General features: G+C 35.0%; 2 protein-coding genes across 2 annotated transcripts; one reads left to right on the top strand and one right to left on the bottom strand.

Moving 5' to 3' along the window:
* Positions 1 to 2,470: 2,470 nt before the first annotated feature.
* LOC120011489 (cytochrome P450 724B1) lies at positions 2,471 to 5,528 on the bottom strand. The gene is made up of 9 exons (XM_038862614.1): positions 5,320 to 5,528; positions 4,886 to 5,210; positions 4,616 to 4,768; positions 4,261 to 4,503; positions 4,085 to 4,171; positions 3,929 to 4,007; positions 3,666 to 3,772; positions 3,112 to 3,230; positions 2,471 to 2,758 (listed from the first exon to the last, which is right to left on the bottom strand). Exons 1-9 carry the CDS (start codon positions 5,526 to 5,528, stop codon positions 2,668 to 2,670), a joined length of 1,413 nt encoding a protein of 470 aa, XP_038718542.1. The 3' UTR covers positions 2,471 to 2,667.
* Positions 5,529 to 12,529: 7,001 nt separating this feature from the next.
* Positions 12,530 to 13,540, top strand: LOC120010540. Its single transcript, XM_038861326.1, has 2 exons — positions 12,530 to 13,271; positions 13,350 to 13,540. Exons 1-2 carry the CDS (start codon positions 12,530 to 12,532, stop codon positions 13,538 to 13,540), a joined length of 933 nt encoding a protein of 310 aa, XP_038717254.1.
* The last annotated feature ends 8,024 nt before the right edge of the window (positions 13,541 to 21,564 follow it).

The following is a 21,564-nucleotide window of genomic DNA, read 5'->3' as shown; positions in this document are numbered from 1 at the left end:
TATATATATAATCATTAATTTAAGTAAAATATCTAAAATTAAAATATAAAATGTTCAAGATAACAAAAAAGCATTCATTTAAGTTGTGCTAAACGATTTTTCAATTGAGTATAAATCATATATCATCATGTATGAGTATGTATCAATAATTATTATTTTTATATTAACCATACATATTAGTACATAGTTATTAGAAAATATAAGTATTTTTAGTAATATATGTTATGAGGAATTCTCTCATGAGTTTCTAAAATGAGGTCCTAACTTTTAAGATTCATTTTTAAGGTCCAAAACATTTTTCAAAAATCTGAAAAATATATTTGTGTTTTGATCGGTTTTATGAACCTAACGATATATTCTTCATTCGAAACAAAAATCAAATGCAACATGAAATGTGTATGAAATGTCGTTAGGTTCGTAAGACCGATCAAAATACAAATATATTTTTTTCAATTTTGTTTTTAAAAATGTTTTGATCATAAAAGTTAGTAGCTCATTTTAGTAACTCACTTTAGAACCTCATGAGAGAATTCCTCTATATATTATACTTATATTTTTTTATAAATATTTAAACTGATTTTATTTAGGAAATATTTTTTGGGGGCTTCGAGTCCCCCAATCTATAACATGTATCCGCCTCTGCTAAGGACAACAATGAGATAACCTCACAAAAGTGAAACAAAAGCCAAGATCCAACAAAAGCCTAAGGCTTACCTTCGCCGCTCTGTTATGCTTCTTTTATCATCGAGATTTGCTTGGTATTGAAGGACATTTAGGCTGAACATTATGATCGGTTAAGTTTGAGTGGAATTTATGATTGTATTTAACATCAAATTTCTTCTTAAAAAAGTGTTTTTTTAGTCGTTTTGTAAAAGGACATTATTGACTACAAATTACAAAAAATTTATGATATTGCATTTAACAAAAATAACGGTGTTTACCGGCCACAATAATTTTATAACAAATGATAACAAAAAAGATTTCAAACATTGCTAAATTAAAATTACGTTTACGTATCATAGAATGAGACTAGAAATTTTTCCTCTAACATCATTAATTAACATCTGAAGTTCAGATTTGAAATACTGCAAAAAATTGCTTATTGAGGAAAACTATTGCTCAAGGAAAATTTATTATAAGAAAATCATTAGTTTTTTGGTATCTGGCCAAAACGGCCCAACAATTTGTCCTTTGACTTGAAAAACAATATTTTCAAGTCTATATTATTTATATATAAACACAAAAAATGTTTTCAGACTCAAAGTAGATTGCTTTACATTTACAAAACTCGGGTCTCACCCTCGCTATGCAACAGGTTTGATTGGGTCGAAACTCTGTGAAGAAATACTACCGAGAAATATGTATTTCATTAGAATCGATATTGGACACGCATATGTCTAACTCAATCGTTTATCAATCGAGCCACTTCTCGTTAGTATATATATGCCTTATACACAGGCATTTAGTGCAATCCCATTCGATACTTGCCAGTTCAATCCAATGCATTGGAGAAATAGACATTAAAACATGTGAAATTGATCAAAATAAAACGTTTAATTTATTTAGAGTCTTCTTAGAAGCAAGCCTCCCATGACCATATCAAAATCCTTTTAGTTTTTCTTCATAAAACCCATTAAAATTGTAAAGAGAGAAATAAAATATTCTAAACATCTACTTTTTAATTGATCTCTCTTGATTTTTAGGGTTGAAGTGAATTTCTGTTCCGTTTGTTTGACGGAAAATCAACCTCTTGAAAATGTTTTCGTAACTTTGTGGTGTTTGGATATAAGAAAACAAAATCAGTCAAACAAAATTTATAATAAGTCAACTCAAAATAAGTAATTGTAAGATGGAAAGCATCTTCCCTTATTATCCTTGGGATGTTGTTTTCTCCACAACAATAAACTGATCGTTAAGCTAATTTTTTTGCTAAAAGTATACATGGAAGGCTTTTTAAGGTGAATCAAAAAAGTTGTATCTTTTATATATAATACTGCATATATATAAATACATATAATAAGACATTAAATTAAGACATTTTTTTACGCAATGTCACGTGGGAGCCGGAGGAACTTTTAGGTCAATTAAAATTGTACCTCATATATATAATAAGACATTAAAATTATACATGTTATATGTATATATATGAAAAATATTAATTAAAAATATTAGTTTTAACAAGTTATATTATTGTGATTGTGAATATATTCTATTAGAGAATGTACTGAGCATATACTTGTGTACACCGACTATTTATAGTTATATGCACATCCACATATATAATGAAATGAAGTAATATTGGATGTGTTTGTATGTAAAAAGCATAAAAGAAGTTGGATTATTATGTATTTTGTTGGATTATTGTTCCAAAATAGAATTTAATATTTGCGTCTTATAGTTGGTATGTATTGAGCGTCTTATAGTTGGTATGTATTGACACATTGATAAATATATGTATACACACATTATATCATCACAAGAAAATAATAATGTTGTACCTCAAATTTATGTTTTCTACCAAACAAACAATAGAAAACAATAGTAATTTTTTTGTCGAAACACTAGAAACTAATTGTTTTTCCATGATAATTATTTCCTTGAGATATATTTTTCATGAGATGTTAGTTTTCCTCCAAACAAACAGAGCATTCATGTCTTGAACATTCCCTATTCTGTTGACTCAATCTCCAATAGCAAACCACTTCTGAATTCCACAAAAGGGTAGGCAATCGGGATGTCATCTGCCTTTTGTTTCCACCTGATTCAAGGGCATATAAGTCAATATACGTATAAACGCATATATAAATAATATAAAAGAAATTAGTTTTTTTTAAATACTGTTGAGAAATATATTTCTCATTGAAATCGAATATTAGGCTTACATATGCCTAACCTAGTCGATTGCCAACCAAGTCATCTCTCGTTAAAGAAACTAGTTAGTGGTAAAAAAACATTGATTAATCCTCTAATCATGTAAAATCCTAAGTGGGTTACAAGGCTAGCTAGCTTGCTTTAACAAATTAATCCGACAATTAGACATCTAATAATTATTTTAAATTACATAACGAAAGTTATTGAGTAGGGATTAATTAATTAATTAGTAGGTGATACCTAAAATTGAGGACAAAGTGATGAAGGAAGAAAGCAATCTCTAGTTTGGCAAGTTCTGAACCTGGACAGTGCCTTGGTCCACCACCAAAAGGCAGAACCTTTCTCCCCATTGTTTGATCCTGTCACCAACCCATAAACATTTCGAAATCAAACACACATTTAGGGTAACATTCAAGATTAATATCGCACATCATATTGATATAACCACACAGAATGACATATAAATAAATATTAATAATTTTCTCAATTGATTTACAAAATAGTCTAATCATTAGAGTTTAACATAGTACTTGTATAAAAGAAAAAAAAAAAACTCGTGAGAGTCACAAGGAGTTGAAGAGTAGCCTGGTTCATTAAATAAATGAGCTGAGTTTATTTACTGAGTGACATATAAACAAACCATAACAATTTTCTTGGTTCATTTATAAAACAGTCCAATCATTAGAATTTTATTAATGTATAAAAAAAAATCATGAAAGTCGTAAAGAGTTCAGAGTAGGCTGGTTCATCAAATAAATGAGCCGAGCAAGGGTTTGGTGAAGAAAAATACTTACATTCCATCTGGTGGGATTAAAGTCAAGTGGATTTTCATGAAGCAATGGATCCAAATGTGGGCCACTTAACATGGGAAGAACCTTCCAACCAGAGGGAATCACATAATCTGCAATATATGGACACCAAAATTGGCTTAATCATCATGAATATATAGATTAGTAAAGCCATAACAGCACAAGGAAGATGAGCACAATACAAAAGATATATATATACATATATATCTATATATCTATATATATATATATATATATATATATTCAACCTTTGTATTTGACATCCTTAATAGCTTTCCGGTGCAAGAATTTGACTATGTTCCCGCATCTCATACTTTCATAGATAACCTAAAATCGCAAAAAGATTTAGCTAATAGAAATGGTTAAGAAATATATATACAGTTATTGCAACTATTATATAATACCTTCTGTGTGAACTCCATTTTCAGATAATCGTCCCAATTCAAGACTTCACCGGCCGATTTGTTTTCCCTAATTGCTTTGTGCTCTTCCTATATATATTTATATATTATGTAATATTGTTCATGTAAATATGTATGCAAGGATGTGTTGACAGAAATAGAGAGAGAGAGAGAGATACCTTAAATTTATGGAAATGGTGAGGGGATTTTCCAAGAAAGTAGACAACTAATGACATGAGTTTTGCTGTTGTTTCATATCCACCAAGCAAAATGTCCAATGCAACGCTCACTGTCTCTTCTTCACTTAGACTCCAATTCCTCATCATCACATCTAGAAAGTCTTGATCATATTTAAGCCCTGGATCCCTCTTCTGCCTTTCCTTTATCATGCCTTTAAGAAAGGAAGACAGCCTTGCTCTAGCCTTATAAATCCATTCAAGAAAAAAGAAGAAGAAGATAAGTTATTTAATTTATTTAAATTACCCTTCAAGAGATAAATTTAAAACATGAAGGGTATTGCCTTTGTCTTTGTACCTTGACAGCTTTGGCATAAGCAGTGCCTGCAATATTGAGTGGAAAAGACACAAATCCATGCATATAAGTCTCAAAATCCTGTAGCATACTTAGGGACATTGGGTCTTCTGGTTCAATACTCAATAGGTGCTTCACTATAAGATTGAATGTGAACTGTCACACAAGACATGTGAGGTCAAAATTTATTTCTTTTTAAGATCATTACATAATAATTAATTACACTTCTATAATAAGAATTTTCCAAAATATTATTCATAACTAATTACTTACCTTTTTAACTTCTTTCAAGAACGAAACTTGTTTACATCTCTTGAATGATTCCATTGTTGAGATGGATAGGTTCTCTAGAGAATGAAGGAAATCCGGCCTGGATTTCGTTGTCACAATGAAGTTGACGATGGTATTCCTTAGCTTCTTGTGCGTATCCCCAGTCGCGATTAGCAGGGAGAGTTCTCCAACAACTCCAGTCAAGGACTTGGGATAGCTTGATTCAAATAATTTCTCTTCGTTTTGGAGAATGAATGTGTTGAGCTCATAATCACATGAAACTATTGTTGGGTAACCAAACAAATGGGATTTGAAAACTTTTCCATACCTACACAAAAACAAAATCTTGATTTTCATACGACAATAAACATATATGTTTATTTGTGGCAATATTAATTAAGGAGTACATATATATATATATATATGTAATATGCTACCTAGATATGTGTTGTTGTAAGAAGGAACCCAAGGAATATGATGTATGAGGCTTGAGAAATCCAAGAGTTTCACCACAAAAAGGCCATCCCATGCTTCCATGAGGTGTGTTTGGAGGATCTTGTCTTGTAAACAATGAGAATACAAGAAGAAGAAAAGCAAAACTTAATCCAACTATGAGAGCAAATCCAATTTCTAAAAACCCCACCATTTCCATTCTATTGACATGAACAAATCTCCAGCTCGATTATAATTAATATATACTTTCAAAACCAACAACGCCCTTGGGGTTTTTGGTAAATATTTCCTGATTTATGCCTTCAAATTCATACTCTAATATGGATGATATCTTTCCATATATATATATATGGGTGATATCTTTCCATATATATATATGGGTGATATCTTTCCACATATATATATATATACACACTTAATTTACGTACTTAAAATACACACCTATGTTTTTCACCATTGATTTGAAACGTGTGGGACTCAAAAAAGTGGGCTCCACTTGTCATTTCACTCATCCACACCCTTAAAAAGTGTTGCGTATTTTAAGTGTGTAAATTAGATGCGCATAGGAGAATTCCTATATATATATATATATAACAAATTGGACTTTTAATTATATTTCTAATTCTTAATATCTCTGAAATATATATATATATATATATTTATATTTGATTGGAGATCTAGAGATATTAGGAATTAGAAATATAATTAAAAGTCCAATTTGTACATGTGGTTGTATTTGGTATTGCATTGATGCCGTTCATCGTAGTTTTAATAAATCATCACATTGTTTAGTGAAATAGTTATGATAGAGATTACAGCTACTGCGTTATACGTAGAGACTTTCATGTGCATCATGTGGGACATGTGGAATCAACAAATTCATTTGTATATGTATGTCCAGCTCAATAGTTGGGATAATTAGAATACCAATCGTTAGGATCTTTATCATTTTTGTTATTGAAAATTGGAGTGAGTCAAATTTGAGTATGAAAATTGTGTATGTCACAAACTTTTGTAAAAACTTCAACAATAGATTAACAAAACCATGTAACAACAATATTAATTATATGATGCAATTCATGACAATAATATAAATTTTTTAATAGTTGATTTGCTTAGATTAAAAAGCCTAATTGATATGCTTTTTAATATGCCAAACATTTTCCCATATCATATAAAGGTGTAGTGCTTGTTACAAGCACAAAGTGAAAAATGCAAAACAGCATGCAATTTATTAATTGATAATGGCTGTGCTAGTGGAGAGCAAGGAGGGGACATACTTGGTGAAAAAAAATACCACATGAAAAAGATATATAATAGAGTTTGAAGATGTTTCGGTTTGTGGGTTTTTTGATGTGGACATTTTGCAATAATTATCCGACCAAAATTATGTTGAGTCATGATCAAACTCATTTTTAGGCTTTTTGATGGGGGGTTTATATAAGTACAAGGACAATATTATATTCCTTCTAGACTGTGCATGGTGCACGTGTGGTGGATAATCATTAACATTGCAATCATGGTTCCATACTTCTTCTTTTAAATTGGCCTTTTTCTTCGACTATTTCATGTTACCAATGGCCTAACTAAGTTTTAGGAGATCTCGGACAAACTTTGAAAAATGAGTCTTCTGAAGAAAAAAAATATTAAATATCGTATATTACTTATGAAATGTAATATTTTGAAATGTAAAATCACTAATTATGTTAATGTAATCAATTTTTTTTTCGTCAAATCATTTTCAATAGACAATATAACTATCTCATTTAGTATTTCTTGTGACTACTATAATATTAATAGTCTAATATTTTTTCAAAAATATGAGGCCCTGAGGATTTGAGGACCTTGGGTGATGGCCCATCTCGCCCATTCACAGGGACGCCTCTGCATATCACCGTAGTGAATTGGGTCTATTACGGAGTAAACTCGGACGTTGTAGATAAAAAAAATCGCCGCTAAATCGCTTTTAGTTTTTCTATCCTCACACAAAGGTAGTTTTTTTTTTTGATTTGGGCTAGTATATAAATAAATTGAGCTAGAGCTTAACTTTGAACTTGTTTAAATGTGATTACTTGCTAGCAGTTAGCCAAATTACCCACATTTTAGTTTTTCTATCCTTGCACGAAGGGTTTTTTTTTGTTGGACTGGGCTAGATTATAAAAAAAATTGAGCTAGAGCTTAACTTTCAACTTGTTTAATGTGATTACTTGCGAGCAGCTCTCAAAATTCTTTGACTAATTTGGCTTGCTTGTTGGGTTAAATGAACGTAACAGATATAGCACATTGAATTAAGATATAATTGTTAACATTTTGACCTTTTTGGTGAAGCTCATGTTAATGGGTAATGATATTGGATATAATATGCAATGCATTGGGACTCAAATATCTAAAAACCATGATATATGAGATTGAGTCAATCCATTGCATTATATACATTTCTCAGCCCCAACCACGTGTTGGTTAGGAAATTCGATTTTAGACATCAGCAGAAGCTTTCTAGGATCGACTTAACATAGGTATAAATCAAAATTAAACGAACGATACTTTACAACTCTTCTATATCCCACGGGCCACAACCCACTAATGTATTTTCCCTAATATATGTCTAAAAATTTATTTGATTACAAATAATATTTTAACATGTTAAACGAATACACAAGATCAAGTTTTCACTTTTTGTAAATAATCGTAGCATGGTACTATGTTTATATCTAAACAAAACAAAAACTAAATCTAGCACACAAATATGACATCAAGAAGGTATAGAAATCAACGAACCTCTTTGATTTTGAGGTCCTATGCTTTCTTCGATTCTTGAATGAATGAACCACCACTTTGAGAATGTCTACATCATTTTCTTGGTATTCCCCTTAGCCTCACTGCAAAAAGCAAACAAAAATCTCCTAAGGGATGAGCCTAAATCACACAAGCAAGCACTATTTTTTTTTTTTCTCTCTATCTCTTTTGGGCTTTGACAATTGTTGTTGTTTTTCATAGAGAAAGAGATGTATTTATACGAAAACAAAGATTAGGGTTTAGAGGAATCATCCCTTAATTAGAATTAGTAATTCCAATACGGTTGGAATTAGGAGAAGAGAAAACAAGGGAAGAGAGAGGGGGTTGCACACAGCTGGGCCATAGGCCTCAGCGTGATGCTAGGCCGTGCAGTCCAGTGCACAGCATTAGCATATGACAGCATCGTCTGCACACTTGCATTGGGCAATCCAGCACAATGAGCTTGATCACTCCCTTTCTTTTTCCTTGGGCATGCGTGCACCTTATCGGGCCTGCACGCACCCAGTCTGATTACAAACCGCGTATCTAAATTAAATCCACACATCTTTATTTTATTAATAAATACTAGCTACAAGGAATTTGTAGATCTTTACAAAATTAATTTTATTCTTGGGCTTTCTTTGGTAAACCAAAACCCCATAAAATTAATCTTATTGTAATACAAAATATTTTCTTGAGTTTTTGAGCATTGCCAATAGTGACTTTGAGATTCTTGTCGATCTTTCTTTAATAGGACGCGAGACTAAAGCGGGACTACCAAGGGGACTCCGTAAGACATACAGATCTAGGCTCCCGAAATATTATCTTTTACCGCCATACCCTATTATTAGGAATAATATTTCAATCCATTATTCGTTTGATACCACCTGAACTATGGATGAAATCCCAAAAATGTACGATTCTCACATTGAGGCTCTTCTTATTTAGAAACACGTCCCTGACCTGTGAGATGTGGGCAAGTATATCCTCCATGCAAAACCCAGTAAGTTGGAGTGAGAGTTTGTGTACTATCAAACACCCCAAAATCCATATTTTCTCTGAGCTCTCAGTTCCTTTGTATCTATCACTAAGCATATTAGATTGATCCGTCGATCAAACTAAATACTAATGCTTGATCCGAAAAGACCACTATGCATAATTTTTGGATAAATTAATTTGAATATCTCATGTGGGTGCTTATACTTCCGTAACCCGAAAGTACACGAATGACTATATTGTAGGTATGCTCCCCTAGTGGCATATGTCCAATCCATTGAGTATATCGATAATAGTATGTGTCTCACTCATTGATGAATCAAAACGCATATGTTATGAGTGTGGAAGTTTTGACCTACTCAAGCTTAAGAGAAATCGTACTCCCCTAGCTATAGGATGAACAACTCATTGATAGTACTTTTCTGGTTGTTCTTTCCTATATGAGTCCGTCAATGTATGTCGCCTTACATACACTATTGCACCAATATGAGAATCCTCTCGAGTAGTCAAGACAAACCACTCCTTTGTTTGGAGATGTCTATACTTAATCCATAAGGACCACTATGCATAATTTCTCGGTAGATTAATTTGAACCTCTCATGTGGGTGCTTACACTTCCGTAACCGGAAAGTACATGATGACTATATTGTTGGTATGCTCCCATACCCTAATGGCATACGTCCAATCCATCGAGTATATCGATAATAGTATGTGTCTCACTCATTGATGAATCAAAACGCATACGCTATGAGTGTGAAAGTTCTGACCTACTCAAGCTTAAGAGATATCGTACTCCCATAGCTATAGGATGAACGACTCATTGATAGTGCTTTTCTAGTTGTTCTTTGGGTTTTTTTGGAAAAGTAGCACCTTTCAATAACATATTTGAAAAACTAACCCACTTTTTTAAAAACATGAAATCTAACACTTTTTTGCTTTTTTCTGACTCATACCCTTATCACATACCACAATACACATCAATACCCCTCACATACCACAGTACATAGAGATATCCGTAACCCATCGAAAAACCCAAAACCCAATTTACAGAAACTCCATTCCTGACATTTACAGGTGTTTCGTTGCCACACCAAGTTTGCAGGTGTTTTTTCACAAGCTCTGGTCGAGCTGCCTTTCATTATAGCTTGGACCTTCTTCAGCATTGTCGACGTTCCCATCATTGTCGTCATTCTTGCTCTCTATCGGCATTATAACCCGAAGTGAGTGCTTATTAAATTCGCATGGTATATAGGATTCGTTAGAACACTCTTACCTTGCATTGAATCGTAGACATACCATATTCAGTTGATTCAGTTTATGTTCTTGTTCGAGTATTTGATCCTATATGCTCGAGTATGTTTGATAGCTGTTCGAGTAATTTTTTATGGCTGTTCGAGTATTTGTTGATATATGTTCGGGTATTTGTTGATAGATGTTCGAGTATTTGTTGATAGTTGTTCGAGTTTTTGTTTATTGATGTTCGAGTATTTGTTGATGGCTGTTCGAGTAATTTTGATAGTTGTTCGAGTAATTTTTAATATCTGTTCGAGTATTTTTGGAGATCTGTTCGATTATTTTTGGAGATCTGTTCGAGTATTTTCCGATATATGTTCGAGTATTTTTTACTTCATATAATAATAAAGGAAATATTTGATAAAAATTGACATGAAATGAAATAAACTCTAACGTGCCCATGTACGGATTACATCTTTTATGGCATTCATTGTAGTTCCAACATGGGCTGCAAGGTCCAAAAGGGACTCTTGTAGTCGATAAACATTTTGGCAGCGAGAGTGTCCCCATGCATTGTCACGAATGCTGATCAATGCATCCCTCGCTGAATGGAGCACGTCCATGTAGGACTGGTTACGTTCATATTCGTTTTGAAGGTTCCTTTCGGCTTCCTTCAGTAGTTCTTTCAACCCTTCAATGGAGTTATGAGCGTTTTCTCTATATAACTCCTCAGATACAGTGAATATCTCGACGATAGAGTCTTCAGGCTCCTCGTTGTTTGTTGACTCCTGGATCCTTGTCTTCTTTGAAGAAGACGGGTCTTCAGTCTTTGCTCTCTTCGGAGGAATGGGGTTTTCCTCCTCATTTATTGCTCTCTTTGTAGGAGTTGGATGAGAAGAACTCATTTTAGTTCGAGATGGGTGATCTTTGATCTTTGAAGAGGATAAAGGATGACCTTAATGTTTCTTCCTATCTCCTATTTAAAGATGAACTCATTTGAATGTTTCTTCGAGTATTATGTGATATATGTTCGAGTTTTTATTGAAATCTGTTCGAGTTTTTAATGATATCTGTTCGAGTATTATGTGATATATGTTCGAGTTTTTACTGATATCAGTTCGAGTATTATGTGATATATGTTCGAGTTGGTACTGATATATGTTCGAGTATTTGTTTATATATATTCTAGTATTCGTGTAATTGTAAATATTACAACAGATATTAACTGAATCAATGGAGCTGGGACAATGAGTTGTATACAAGATTACGGGAATTGATCGAACTTTGAATGAGTTGGTCATGAAATTTGTATATAACACACATTTCCATATGGAACAGTTGGTTGTTAGCAATGATGAGGACTTGCAATTCTTCATACGGCAGAACGATGATGCACGACGACCTGACGCTTCACAGAAATCGGGCACCTCACTATGTATAAAATTCAGACCAAAAGAGTATCAACAATTTCATTCACAAGATGCAAGTTATGTTCCTGAAACTCAAACTTTTGTTGGACGTGCCAAAAATCGGATTGATGATTTTCCTAGTTTAAGCCAATTCGAAGAAGATTTTGATGATGTTATAGATGGCCAGGGTCGAGAAGATAATATTAATGATGAGTACGATAATGACATTCCATTATATGGTGTCGATGCAGGTGATGAAATACACCCACACACTTCTAATTATGTTGTTGATGATGTTGATACAGTTAATCATCCCAATGCGCAGACGGGTGAGAATATTCAAGTTGGGCAATATAGTGGAAGCAATACTATTGACCTCAACAGCGAATCATCTGATACATTTGACGTGGGGGTGATTTTTACAAACAAGAAAGAGTTACATAAGCATATATCCCTCTATGCTATTAAGAAGAACTTTCAATTCAGGGTGGCGAGGTCGACGAAGTCATTGGTTGTGGTCATGTGTGTTGCAAGTGGATGCCAGTGGCATATGAGAGGGATAAAGTTAAAAGAAACTGAACTTTTTCTTGTGAAAAAAATTCAATGATACTCACACATATTCATTGGAATTTGTGAATAATGGGCATAAGCAAGCATTAGCAAGGGTGATTGGTGATTGCATCAGGGCCATATATGAAGGTGTTAGGCGTGTTTACAGACCGAAGGACATAATGTAGGATATTAGAAGAGAATATGGAGTTAATATTACCTATGATAAGGCATGGGGGCTAGAGAATGTGCTCTTGATTCTCTTCGTGGTTCACCGGAGGAATCATTTGCTTACTTACCTCATTATTGTGCTGTATTGGAGATTAATAACCATGGTACAATTACTCATATTGAGTCTGATGATGAAAATCGATTCAAGTATTTTTTCATGGCTATTGGTGCAAGTTTACGTGGATTTCAGAGTTCAATGCGCCTTGTTATCGTCGTTGATGGCACCCATTTGAAGGGTAAGTATTTGGGTACACTTTTTGTCGCAACTGCTTTGGACGAAAATGAGCAAATTTATCCGGTTGCTTTTGGGATTGGTGATTATGAGAATAATGCATCTTGGCAATGGTTTTTTAAAAAATTACGGGATGCCATTGCAGTCGAAGACTTCTTACGGTTATGTATACTTTCAAACAGAAATCCTAGCATTGATAGGGCAGTTTCACTTGTATTGTCTGGTTCATTTCATGGTGCATGTATCATCCATATCCAACGGAACATGAAGGTGAAAGGGTTCAATGAATCTATCATCCCTATATATCTTAAAGCTGCTAAGGTATATCGAACATCTGAGTTCAAGCATTTGATGAATCAGTTACGTAATGTCGACGGAGGTAGACCTTATGCTTATTTAGTTGAAACTGGTTTCCATAGGTGGTCTAGAGCACTGTCTTCTGGTAAGAGATATAGTATCATGACAACGAACATTGCAGAGTGCTTGAATGCTATACTACGAGATGCTCGAAGTTTGTCGATTACAATGCTAGTTGAGCAATTGCGTGCCAAACTGCAGGAATGATTCAGTGATCGTCGTAATAACGCAGCATCTGTCACGTCTTACCTATGTTGCGAGTGTGACAAGGAAGTTCGAAAGAGAAGCTATAGGTCACAGCGACTAAATGTTCAACCGATAAGCCATAGTGAGTACTATGTACGAGATGGTGATCAAGATGGACAGGTCGATCTACAAAACAAGACCGGTTCATGTCGGGTGTCTAACATAATCCTGCTCTAGCTCAGCCTTTGTTGGCATTAGAGCATCATGAACCTCAATCTGTTGGCATTAAAAACAAAGTGATGAGTGAAATTGGAACACCAAAATACCAATACTCGAACATAAAATCAAGAATGCGAACATAAAATTCCAAATAATCGAACTATATTAGTACAAATACCCGAACACTAAAATACAAATACTCGAACATTAAACTGTAAATACTCGAACATTTTACTACAAATACTCGAACCGATTTACTACAAATACTCGAACATGTTACTACAAATACTCGAACCCTAAATACAAATACTCGAACATAAAACTTAAACTACTCGAACTAATTAAATACAAATACTCGAACATCAGAATATAAACACTCGAACATAAAACTACAAATACTCGTATAGACATGAACATAAATCAACAACAATTTACTGGAACAACAAAAAATATTAAACGTTTAAACTTCACTAACCTTTATCAGTTCAAATACGTCTGACACAATGTCATCTGAATTAGGGGTTTGATTCCCTGAGTACTTGAGTATTCTGGGCTGTGTTTCACCACATTTGGTGGCATACCTCTGGGTTATAATGGGTACAATTTCATACGCCCAAATCTGCAAATAATCAAACAAAATGCTAAACTATTATTACAATAAATAATAAAGGGAACACAAATAGAATGATATATTTTTTTTACCTGGAGTACTATTGGCATTCCATAAAGGTTGTATGTCTCCTTTGCCTTACCCTTACTCAAGTATTTTTCAACCCTTCCAACCATGGCAGATACAAGAGAGCTAGCAGTACGTTGGTAGCAAATGCTGCCCCATGGATATTGGTTGAAGGCATCCAAATCAACCACAAGTTGGAGTCACTGAAGATTAATGGCATTTCTTCTTGATCGATACTTTTTATTGCAAGAAATACTTGCAACTCAATACCGACAGGTTTATCCGACTCGCAAGTGTACGTGCCGTCTGACAGTAAAATAGTGAATGGGGTCGAATCCACGAGGACTGTATTAATTACTAACTATAACTACTAACAATAGTGTAGAATAAATATCAGGTGCTTCTAATATTAACTAACTAAATAAAGTTGAACTAAATACCAATAGATGAAAACTAGCTTGGGTTTGGCTTGCCAACTACCTCCACCTGTGCACACAAACTAATACGCAATCACAATTTAAAAGTTTAACAATGTCAATTGAAAGGCCTTGGTCCAGCTGTAGTCAATTAAATTTCCCTAAACAATGATCCTGACTTTGGTCCAGTTGCAAGATCTTTTCTTATCAAAGGAGTCTTGGTTGGTCTATCCTAAGAGTTTCCTAAGACAAGCATAACCACTAGGAAATCGACAGTTGCACAATCTAGGATAATGGTTTATTACCCAATCAATTATGTTCTATGTTCCCAAAACTTGGATCTTACGCAAGTTCTTGTTACTTCGTCAAACACCGGGTCATGGTTAGCCGAATATGTTTAACTAACAATTCCTAGAATTATGATGTTGATTAGGCATGCATAACAATAGGAAATAAGCAATCAATCCAGAGAACAAAGAATTAAACTTAGTCTGATTGTCAATCAAATCTGTGCACAAGGTTTATGGTAGAAGAATTACCAAACCCTAGCTAGAAAAGAGTTTAGCTACACATAATCATAATAAAAACCATAAAAATACTCATTAACAATGTTCAAATCAATGGGAGAATTGAGATTTGCCGAAGCTTGATGTGCCTCCTCTCCTCCTTCTTGCCGTCACTCTTTGTCCAAATTAGGTTTCTGTTTTCACCCACTACATCGTGTATTATCCCCAGCACATGAGCCCCTTTATATAGCTTTAAAACCCTAAGTTGGCCCAGCTTTATTTGCCACATAAGCAACTTAAACGTGCAGACTAATTCCCGCGTTCTGCGGCCGTAATAGGTTGCAAAACAGGTTAGAAATTCTGTCCAATGCCAGCTTTACCCTCCAGTAGTACTTGTTCATAAAAATACCAATATGGGCAGTATTTTGCACTAAACAACATAGAAAAATAATAACTTTAAGCCTAGAAAAATAGTTGTATTTTACACCTAACAAAATCCCCCAAACTTCAACCTTGCTTGTCCTCAAGCAAGCAATCAAGAAAAAGTTTAAACTATTTAAGCATCATTTGAAAAACTTCAATCAAGAATTGGCAGTACAAGTACTTTCTCATTATTTCAATGCAACGTTGATGTCTGGTAGAGAATTGCACAACCTAAAATCTGCTCACAACTACTCCAGTTTACACACTTATTTTCACACACCCTCACAAAGGTACACACATAATATATAAAAGAAAATTTTCACTCAAGTGTATAAGGGTAGTGTTTACTCTCTTATGAACTCATAACTTGCAGCCACATGCTTGCATGTCTACCAACCTTACTTCACACTAAAATTCTCATTCAATGAATCAAAAGGACTTTATTGGGGGCAAGAAATTTGGCTAAGGAAGGCTCAAAGATGCACAAAATAAATATAAATTGGATTCAAACTAAAGTCATCATAATCCAAGCACAAGTAAGTTCAACGTAACAAGGATAAGCTTCAAGGAATAGCATAGGCTAGATAAAGGTACGGTTCAAACAAAACATGTGATGATCATGCCATATACCATAGAGCCTCAAAAATAGGCATCCATCATAAGACTAATCCTAACTCCATCTAACCAACCAACATAATAGAATAACAAGAGCTTCCACTCCTCCAAACTAACAAGTCAGAGTATCACCAAAACTAGTCAGATCATCAACATATCAACCAAATAAAATCAGGGCAAGGAGGTCTCGTCACGAATCAAATCAAATATCTCCCTCTGTTGAGCCTCAAATCTCTGCTTCTTACACGCGCGCTCCTTGTCCCTCCGTCAACCTCTGGTAACCATAGATAGATCTTGAATCACGAGCAAACCTTATTAGAATTTTTTTCTTGAGAGACTTCAGCTTCTCTCTTTCTTTTCTCTTCTCTTTTTTTTTTTTAACTGGATGCTTCAGATTTGAGTCGCCAATTTTTGTGTGAGCTTCAGGTAGCACTTAGGTCACAATCAGGTTATAAATTCCCAAGAACTCTATTATACACATCTTTTAATATTCAAAACTGTCTTCTTTCAAACACGACACTTAAACTCCTCCTCATCTTATCAATCACCTTCCAAACGATAGCCTCATGATGGAATTCTATTTTTATGACTTATGAAACATGCATAACACATCACAAAGATGAGAAAGTTTATCACAAAAGATCAATAGTCAGTCAAAGGAATGGGAACAAAGGCAAGGTTCAAGGGAGGCCAAAATTTTCAAAGAATGCCTTCATCACTTTCAAAGAATAAAAACATAGCATTTACTTCAGATGGTCTAATGCAAGTTCTAGCTATACAAAGTCATGAAATTCATAGCACACAAAATTTCTACAGGCTCCTCACAAGCTACTTGATGTTGCAAATAATATGTAAACTAAGCAGACATTCATTGCAAAAGATTATGCAAATAATCACACCATCAGTCTCAAAAGCACTTCATAACAATTAAGCACAAGTATGCCAATTCTCTTCTCAAAACAATTTCAAAAACAATTTCAAAATTTTTCAACAAAAGCAAATTCCCTCTCCCCCAAACTTGAAATCGACATTGTCCTCAATGTTTAAAAAGAAAGAACAAAATGAAAATTTGTGATGACGAAAATAAATAACAAAATTAAGTGAGGGAAAAGGAAGAGAGACTTAGCTGATTTAAGTTGTCAAAATGGTGCTCCTCCTCCACATGGGTTACCTCCCATGAAGTGCTAAATTTATTGTCTTCAGTCGGACATAGTATTGGACTCTGTCAGAGATCAATAGAGTGGAGGAATATCACTTCATCCACGGGAACTTGTACATTCTCCCAATAAGGCTTCATGATGGCCATTAACCTTGAATGTTTGATCAGAATCTTGGTGTTTTAACTCTAATGCGCCATGAGGAAACACATCTTGTATCACATATGGCCCATGCCACTTGGATTTGAGCTTGCCCGAAAAAAGTTTCAACCGAGAGTTGTACACCAGCACCTTCTGCCCAACAGAAAATTTTTTTCGCACAAGCTTCTTGTCATAGTACCTCTTGGCTCGCTCCTTATATAACTTTGCATTCTCATAGGCTTCATGCCTCAATTCTTCAAGCTTGTTTAGTTGCAAGCGACGCCTATCTCCAGCTTTGACAACTTCTTTCATATGCAGATTCAATCGCCTATGTGCCTCTCAGTGGGCTTTGCATCATTCTCCAATAAAATCTGGTGCATACACCTAGTTGGGCTAATCCCCTTTATGTCAGCGAGGGTCCACCTAAGAGCTGTCTTATGTTTCCTCAAAATTCAGATAAACTTTTCTTCCTCCCCCAAACTTAGATTGGCAGCTACTATCACCGGTACAGTGTTGTTATCACCCAAGTAAATGTACTTCAAGTGACTAGGTAACTGCTTCAGCTCCAAATTAGGTGCTTTAACTGTTGAGGGAACAAGAGATGTATTAGTAGGCATCAATTGCTCAAAAGGAGGAGTAGTCTTACCACCATATGACAGGTTCAATTGGAATGCATGGATAGCCTTATCTATTTGGTCATCATTCTCCAAAACTCCTTCAGAAATTGTGTTCTCCTTCAAACCATACACCACCACTACTGCAACTGGATCAATACTGGTAGCCTGAAACACCCCACTCGCAAAATCATGTGTAGTATCAACATTAAAACAATCACTATGATCATTATGAGATTTAAGAGCGTCAAACACACGAAATTCCAGTTCTTTGTCATTCACCTGCATAGTTACAGTCCCCTTTTTCACACTAATATTCATGTCAGCAGTAACCATAAAAGGTCGTCCAAGAATGATAGGTAAAGATGAGGATCTAGGACTATCCTCCATATCCAACACAACAAAATCGGCAGGCAAGATCAAGTCATTTACAGTCACCAAAACATCCTCTAAAATTCGCTTAGGTCTTTTGACACTACGGTCAGCTAGTTGCAGAGTTATAGAAGTCTCTTGGAGTTCTCCCAACCGAAGTTTTTCATAGACAGAGTAAGGTAACAAATTAATGCGTGCTCCTAAGTCTAATAGTGCCTTTTCAAAAAATTGATTTCCCACTTTACATGGTATGGTAAAACTACGAGGATCTTTAAGTTTTGGTGGGAGTTTATTTAACAACACAGCACTGACCTCTTCTTTCAAAGCAATTTTTTCATGAGCAGCAAATTTTCTCTTTTGAGTACAACATTCTTTAAGAAATTTAGCGTAAGATGGAATTTGTTTAATAGCATCAAGCAATGGAATATTAATTTCAACCTTACGCAAATTCTCAAAAATATCAACTACCTTAGAATCAATTTTCTTTTTGGCAAACCTTTGCAGGAAAGGTGGAGGATCTCTTTTCCATTCCTGTGTCTCCACTGGTGAAGCTTTGCGGCCTATTTGTACCCTGTTTGTAGCTTTACTACAATTTGTAGACTCTGTTTGCAGCTGCTCTGTTTTGTTGATTTGCTTGCCACTTCGGAGAGTTGTTACAGCTTTCAATTGCTCTGGTTGCCCAACTGGGTTATTCAAAGGATGTGAAGGTAATTCTCCCTTCTTCCTCTCACTCATCTCCTTAGCCATTTGTCCCACTTGAGTCTCCAATTTTTGAATGACTTGAGTTGTTTGTTGCATGAATTGCATCATTGTGGTCTCCAAGTCACTCCTCTTTGCTGATTGCTGTGCAGGAGCTGCTGTTTCAGCTGAATTTTGTTCATTCCTCCATGAGAAATTTGGATGATTACGCCATGAATAAGCTTGATTTCTCATGTTGAAATTTTCTTGCCCCAAGTAATTGGCTTGCTCTTGGTCCGTCATAGAAGTCAATGGACAGGCTTCAGTCACATGGTCATTATTTGAACAAATAATACACACAGTAACTGGCTTTGTTGGCACCGAAGCTTTCATATTCATTCCCTTCATGGCTTCAACAATCATGTCAATTTTTCGATTGATATTTCCCATCTCAGCTTGTACCATAGTGTCAGCACTTACTTCGTAAATGTCTTGCTTCCTTGTTGAGCTTCTACCCCTTGTAGAAAATTGTTGAGAATCTTCACTCAATTCTTCGAATAGCTCCATCGCTTCCTCACTACTTTTTCGCATCAACACTCCATTACAAGCTGAATCAACCTTCATCCTATTAATCTCATTCAAACCTTCGTAGAAGTGCAGCACAACATCATCCTTATGCAGATTATGAGTTGGGCAACGAGTCAAGCAGCTTTTGAAATCTTTCCAAGCCTCATAGAATAAATCGCCATCTTTTTGCTGAAAATTTTGAATTTCTCGCACCAGCTGCTTGGTTCTATGAGCTGAAAAAGCCATCTGCTCCCATGTGCCAATGGTACCTACTTCAATAGAATTATACTACATCTTGGCTCCTCCTCTAAGAGTGAATGAGAAGAGTACCAATTTCAGATTATCAGTAGATATCCCTGTCATGTGTTGAGTTCGACAAAGATCGATAAAATCCTTCAGGTGTTGATGTGGATTTTCATCAAACCGCCCCTCATAATGTGGTACAGAATTCAGCAATTGGGGTGATAGGCTGACATTAGCTGCTCCCGTAGGTTGATATGTAATACATGATGGCTGGGCAATGTTCTGCGGGATGTATCTGTTCATCATGGGTATCCATGCATTACCCTCTGCATTCCCAGCGCCACCAGTAACTTGAATCTCTCGATTAGGTGGATTTTCAGGCATGTTGTTTCTTTGTCTTAATGCTCTAGCTGTTCTCTCAATCTCTGGGTCAAATTCTTCTAATGTTTGATGTTGAGAATGAGTGTTGACCATGCAATTTAAAAGACAATTCTGGACCTGCACAAGAAAATTATTTATTATTTTTTTTAAGTAAGTTTCAGTAGGCAAAATAAACTAAATAAATACACACTATTGTCGTAAGAAACAACCGATAATAAACTTAACTGTCCCCGGTAACAGCGCCAAAAACTTGATCGACACTTTTTATTGCAAGAAATACTTGCAACTCAATACCGACAGGTTTATCCCACTCGCAAGTGTACGTGCCATCTGACAGTAAAATAGTGAATGGGGTCGAATCCACAAGGACTGTATTAATTACCAACTATAACTACTAACAATAGTGTAGAATAAATATAAGGTGCTTCTAATATTAACTAACTAAATAAAGTTGAACTAAATATTAATAGATGAAAACTAGCTTGGGTTTGGCTTGCCAACTACCTCCACCTGTGCACACAAATTAATACGCAAGCACACAATTTAAAAGTTTAACAATGTCAATTGAAAGGCCTTGGTCCAGCTGCAGTCAATTAGATTTCCCTAAACAACGATCCTGACTTTGGTCCAGTTGCAAGATCTTTTCTTATCAAAGGAGTCTTGGTTGGTCTATCCTAAGAGTTTCCTAAGACAAGCATAAGTACTAGGAAATCGACAATTGCACAATCTAGGATAATGGTCTATTACCCAATCAATTATGTTCTATGTTCCCAAAACTTGGATCTTACGCAAGTTCTTGTTACTTCGTCAAACACCGGGTCATGGTCAGCCGAATATGTTTAACTAACAATTCCTAGAATTATGATGTTGATCAGGCATACATAACAATAGGAAATAAGCAATCAATCCAGAGAACAAAGAATTAAACTTAGTCTGATTGTCAATCAAATCTGTGCACAAGGTTTATGGTAGAATAATTACCAAACCCTAGCTAGAAAAGAGCTTAGCTACACATAATCATAATAAAAACCATAATGATACTCATTAACAATGTTCAAATCAATGGGAGAATTGAGATTTGCCGAAGCTTGATGTGCCTCCTCTCCTCCTTCTTGCCGTCACTCTTTGTCCAAATTAGGTTTCTGTTTTCACCCACTGCAGCATGTATTCTCCCCAGCACATGAGCCCCTTTATATAGCTTTAAAACCCTAAGTTGGCCCAGCTTTATTTGCCACGTAAGCAACTTAAATGTT

The sequence above is a fragment of the Tripterygium wilfordii genome, chromosome 12 (genome assembly GCF_013401445.1).
Source record: "Tripterygium wilfordii isolate XIE 37 chromosome 12, ASM1340144v1, whole genome shotgun sequence".
Classification (NCBI taxonomy): domain Eukaryota; kingdom Viridiplantae; phylum Streptophyta; class Magnoliopsida; order Celastrales; family Celastraceae; genus Tripterygium; species Tripterygium wilfordii.
Note: the sequence above shows the minus strand (reverse complement) of the source record. Positions and strands in the feature narration are given on the sequence as shown.

Coding starts and splice junctions, on each gene's coding strand:
- LOC120011489 (XM_038862614.1), bottom strand. CDS start 5,528: ATGGTGGGGTTTTTAGAAATTGGATTTGCTCTCATAGTTGGATTAAGT. Junction 3,773..3,928: donor TAAGGATGTCAAATACAAAG/GTTGAATATATA, acceptor CATATATTGCAG/ATTATGTGATTCCCTCTGGT. Junction 2,759..3,111: donor CACTTTGTCCTCAATTTTAG/GTATCACCTACT, acceptor CCCTTGAATCAG/GTGGAAACAAAAGGCAGATG.
- LOC120010540 (XM_038861326.1), top strand. CDS start 12,530: ATGGGGGCTAGAGAATGTGCTCTTGATTCTCTTCGTGGTTCACCGGAG. Junction 13,272..13,349: donor TATACTACGAGATGCTCGAA/GTTTGTCGATTA, acceptor GTAATAACGCAG/CATCTGTCACGTCTTACCTA.